The 5,678-nt window shown below is 37.3% G+C and overlaps 1 protein-coding gene across 8 annotated transcripts in view; it reads right to left on the bottom strand.

The window, feature by feature from the left end:
• Positions 1-4,037: 4,037 nt before the first annotated feature.
• Tmc1 (transmembrane channel like 1) overlaps positions 4,038-5,678 on the bottom strand; it is a 184,533-nt gene continuing 182,892 nt past the window's right edge. For all 8 annotated transcript variants that reach the window (XM_031389906.1, XM_031389908.1, XM_031389909.1 and 5 more), the window contains one exon: positions 4,038-4,505. In XM_031389906.1, coding sequence (XP_031245766.1) covers positions 4,483-4,505 — 23 coding nt within the window. In that variant the 3' untranslated portion in view covers positions 4,038-4,482. The remainder of the gene's footprint in view (positions 4,506-5,678) is intronic.

The following is a 5,678-nucleotide window of genomic DNA, read 5'->3' on the forward strand; positions in this document are numbered from 1 at the left end:
GTTCTCCTGTATTTCTTTGAGGGTACTATTTATGTCTTTCTTAAAGTCCTGTATCATCACCATGAGAAATGATTTTAGATCTGAATCTTGCTTTTGTGGTGTGATGGTGTGTTCAGGACTTGCTATGGTGGGAGAATTGGGTTCTGATGATGGTAAGTGACCTTGGTTTGTGTTGTTTATTTTCTTATGCTTGCCCCCTGCCATCTGGTTAACTCTAGTGCTACCTACCCTTGCTAAATCTGACTGGAGCTTGTCCTTCCTGTGATCCTGGTTGTGTTAGAACTCCTCAGAGTCAAGCCTGTCTCTGTGATCCTGTGATTCTGGGATCCTGGGATCCTGGGCTTGTTAGATCACCTGGGAGTGTGGCTTTCTCCATGTGTTGTGGGACTGGCTGCAGAGCTTGTGCCCAAGGTCTGCTCAGAACACTAACCCAGACAGACCGGAAGGAGCCCGAGTCACTGGACTGGTCGAATTCTTGTGTGCCTGGTCCTGCTAGTCCCAGTTACTCCCAGTGTTGGGACAGATGTTGGTTCCTGCTTACCTCTGATCCTAGGTGTGTCAGAGCGCCTGGGAGTGGAGCTCCCTCTGGGTGTTGTGGGACTGGCTGCAGAGCTTGCGCCCAAGGTCTGCTCTCGAAATTTCTTGATATACCATCTGGAACCCCAGAAGCTACACAGCCTGTGAATTCACCTAGAAACACTGGACACACTGGGATTCACTTAGAGTAACCAGATAGTACTTTGTTATACTATAAATTACTTTATGACTTCATTTGATTTTAATGAATTTTCATTTCTAATGGCTTGCACATGATGCCAGTGAAGTGTTCTGAAAGGAATTTACTCAATACCTACCAACATGGAGGAGATGGATAGGTAGTCACAGTTGTGATTCCTAAACTTTTGTTTTGAATGGTAATACTCACCTGAGAAATGTGGCCTTTGTGAACAATGGCAACACAAAAATGTCAACATAAGAAAAATTAGAAAGTGTACCTTTCTCATTTGGGAACAATAATTTTGAACCAGTTACATTTAACAATAAATATAATCTAAACAAATATAATTTTGAACTAATTATATATAACAATATAATTATAATCTAAACAGAAATATAACTATGACAAAAATTTTTAAATATCAAGTAAAGTAAAAGTTTGCTTACACAGATAACATGTTGACTTAGATAAAAAAAATATGAATAATACTTTATATCAAGCTTGAGAATTGCTATGAACCATGATGATACCCGTTCACCTAAACATAAAACTGTTAGCCAAAAAAGAAAAAAGGAAAAAAAAGAACAGCGTTATGAGAAAAATTTAGTGGTATCAGGATAAGTGCTATAAAATAGCAAACATATTTTAAGTAGTATGAAAACACATGCATACAGCAACAAGCTGACTTAAAGTGTCCTGAACTACATTGGCATAGCAGTCTACACTCAGTGTTTCTGCACAGAACTGTTCTAAGATGATGCAAACCTAAGGATAGCACATTAAAATCTAAAGCTACAACTATGCAATAGTTAAGCTACAATATTAAAGAATTTCATATATAGTTGTAATGTTTTATATATGGTTGGCCAAGGAAGTGACACTATTAGAAGGTGTGGTCCTGTTGGAGTAAGTGTGGCCTTGTTGGAGTAGGTGTGTCACTGTGGGTGTGGGTTTAAAGATCCTCATCCCTAGAAGCCAGTATTCTGATAGCAAGCCAATAAGTAACATCTTTCCCTGGCTCCTGTATCAGCTCCTGCTTCAAGACCTGCTTGAGTTACAGTCCTGACTTCCTTTGAAAATGAACAGGAATGTGGAAGTGTAAGCTGAATAAACTCTTTACTCCCCAACTTCCTTCTTGGTCATGATGTTTTGTTCAGGAATACAAACCCTGACTACAACAATTGTCATTAAAATATTCTGAAACACTCTCTATGGCATTGGATATGTTAAGAGAAGTACAATGAAACTAGGTATGCCTTGTGATTGAAACTATTGTTTTTAAAGTTATCCTTAACTCTCAAAGTCTTCCAAAAATTTAAGTGCAGACATACACTGAAGGCTAAGAACACCCACCAAAACCATTCTTAATCTTCTCACATTTGAATTCTGCTGAATTATCCTTTTGGCATATATTTCTGTCTCCAGGTCTTGTGTGGACATATTATAATAAGAAAATAGTACAGCTGAACTTTTTGTTATTACAAATCCCCAGATATAGCCTAAATTATATGCCCCCTGGGAAGAAAAGAAATCATTCAAAATGTGCATTAAAGTGCAGTTTATTTTTCAAGCATGGTAAATCTCTCCAGATAATTAAAGTTATTTTAAGTATATTTTTCAAGTTTTTTATTCTACTCAGAAAGAAAATAATTTACAGTCTATTTTTTGTTCCCTTGCTTTGGCCATAGAAACAATATATAACTAACTTCTAGCTGTATGTATGACCAACCCAGTGAAAAGCTGTACAGAACGGCTTTGGATCTGTTTCAGACCTTTCTCTATGAAGTCAATCCTATAGACATGCTTTCAGGAGCTCTCTGGAGACTGAAAGATTACAGTTTCTAAAATGCTTAATTTAACCAGGAGAGTATATGTTAGTGTTTTTAAAACCCAAGGTTAATTTTTAATATGGGGAAAGACTGAAACTTGGCAAATGAAGTCTGCGTATTGATAAGATTAAAATATTTTCCAAAAGGATGCTGAATTTAGGAGGGGCTCACTGTTAGAGATATGTTGTCTTCTTTTTCATCCTTAAGAAGCAGATCTAGAGCAAGAGCAACATTCACTTCTGAATTTGGTGACACCATAAATGAAGTTTCTGTATTACCACACAGTGCAAGAACAACCCTCATAGAAACCAACACTATCTTTATTTACTCGTCTGCATTACAGTCTGATGATAACAAAAACCAGGCAGCAGTTAATCCATTTCTTATAACATAGAACATTTTCCATGCATCTAACACAAGTTTTGTCTCAACTGCGATAAGTCAAATTGATTCAATTTAATTAAGAAGCATTTATGCAGTGTCCAACTGTGCATAGCACTGTATGAGACATATAAAAGAATGAGAAGATATAATTTATGTTCCTATAGAGCTACAATCTAGATAGGAAAGATTATCCATGCATGTAAGAATCAATAACAACCATTAAAAAAAAAAAAAAAAAAAAAAAAAAAACAGAAAACATACAGGTGCTATGCTGAGGGCACAGATACAAGACTCCAAGGGATCCCATTAGGAAAGTGACTGGGACTAGGTGCCAATCTGGACAAGGTAATTGGAGGAATTGAGTCAGGAATTGGCAAGAGAACAGTATGATCATCCGTGGCCAAAAGAAGATTAAAGAGAAGGAGTAGGTCAAGGAGCAGCAAAACTCAGTGTGTTAGCAGCAGGGAATTGAGTTTGACTTAGCTCTGGAAAGGGATGCTGTGAGTTAGAAGACATTACCGAGGTCACAGCATAGGACAAGAAGGGCACTGAGTGCTACCATTCAGTGACCTCAAACTTTAGATAAACATACTTAAACATGGCTACAATCTAAAGCTTCAACTAAAGGCCTCATCTCAACAAAAAAGCAAAAACAGCAGTCTAAATTCAGGAAAGATTATCACTGAAGGTTCAATGAGGAGACTCTGAACTAGACAGCAGTCCTTAATGCTTCCTTCTTTCCTTAAACTCATAAAGGTCCAGTTTGTCTAAGAACTGCATGCCCCCTCACGGTGATAAATGATTGCTAAGTCAGCACTTCAGGGAATATCAAATTACATGTGACATTTCTCCTGAAAAGCCTCTTTCTTTTCATACTGAATCCAGCTGCAGATACAAAAGTGCTGATCTGAGTGAGGGGTTGGGCTCATGGGTAAAAAGATTACAAAAAAAAAAAAAACAGGCAAAAGAGATAATTATATTTTAAAAGTGAGCCAACTCTTTTAAAATTAATGTTTTATGAATGTGACATTTATATAGGTAAGAACCAAGTCAACTCTACAATCCTGATGAATTAAAAAGAAAAACAGTGCACATGAAACAGTAAGTCAATGATCACAACGAATGCTTCATGCAGATAATTCCAAATTTAGAGGGGAAAAGATGTTGTAATAGCTCTCCTTGCGACTTAAGAAACTAAACCAGTGTGTAAGGAAAAGTCCACATGATGAGATGTTGACTTTTTTAAAATGCCCTATGGATCATAGCCAGTAATTTGTATTACTATGTCACACCTGCATTTAAACTCCATTTGTTTGAGAACATGACAGGGAAGTGAGAAAGTGTCAGAATCTAGAAAAATGCATGTTATCGTGAGAGTGAGAGGCTTCTCACTCCAAGAGGGCTGGTGGTTCCTTGATAGATGGTCATGGCTGTGGTCGTGATGAGCCATCGGTGGTAGAGCATGGAGCAGCACTTTACTGGCCCTAGCTCTGTCAATACATAGATGGAAGTGAAGAGTACTTCTGCGAACCTCCAGGACATTTGAGAAAGTTACTGGCCACCAGCAGCTGCAGCTGTTTAAAACAAGAGAGAGAGAAAGGGAGATGAAGAAAGGCAAATGAAAATTTAGCTTTCAGTTCACATAATGGTTCTAAATGAGGTACTTCAACATCTGTTAGCTTTCCAATTTGTTCAACTTTACAACAATATTTGGAATTTTATAGTTAAACTATCTCTATGCCATTTTACAAAGCTCTCACAAATTCTAGAGAATACTTATTTGGTAATACTGTTTATGCAATAAATATAGAAACTTATCGTTTTCAGAGTTCCTTTTTGTCATTATGTACTCGGTAGGCATTTTCTGAGTAACTGTAAACATTATGGGAACCGGATACTTATCATATTATATGTTATACCATTATCTTAAGCAATGAAGATAATAGTAAATCTTAACTAGAATTTGTGTCAAAGAAATCAATACTTTCCACTCACAATTTAAAACACTAACTGGTAATATCAAGTTCCATAGAAGCTATCAGAATGTTTCTAATCCCTCGTGTCTTGTGAAAACTAGGCAATGCTTATCAATCCCCTAAGGCAGACTGTGTCCCAGTAGGTAAACACTCTCCAAGTAATTGTGTGGATTAAGCAGAATCATTATGAAGAAAAATAAACTCACTGCTCTTTGACATAGGAGACAATATTTGCCTAGACTGTGAAGGTAAGAAAGTACACCAGATTGAACAAACAGAACCTTTGAGTGGAAGAATGAATGCCTGCTATGAAGGCGAAGTCAGAAGCACCAGGGATTTTGGAAGCAGGAAAACCAAGGGGTAAGCAAGAAATGTATCTGTTTGACCAAACAGAAATCCTAAACCACTGAAGGAAAAAAAAATAAGAACAACAGAATTTACACAGAAAAATCTCCAAAGATACAAGAATTGGCAGGAACTGCTTCTTCTAGAAGTGAAGAACCAAGATAGGGATGGGGGTTCAGCTATCTAAGAGACAAGTAGAATAAGGTTGAGCAGGAGTCCATGATACATATATACAGTAATTCCAGAACTTCAGCGATTGAAACCAGAGGATCTTGAGTTCAAGACTCAAGTCCAGTCTTGAGATGCATTGGAAGTCTGAGACTCGCCTGAGGCACATAAGACTTTATCTTAGAAAATAAACAAAACAACCCAGATGTCCCTCAACAGAGGAGTGGATACAGAAATTGTGGTACATCTACACAATGG

The sequence above is a fragment of the Mastomys coucha genome, unplaced genomic scaffold (assembly GCF_008632895.1).
Source record: "Mastomys coucha isolate ucsf_1 unplaced genomic scaffold, UCSF_Mcou_1 pScaffold21, whole genome shotgun sequence".
In the NCBI taxonomy this organism is placed as follows: domain Eukaryota; kingdom Metazoa; phylum Chordata; class Mammalia; order Rodentia; family Muridae; genus Mastomys; species Mastomys coucha.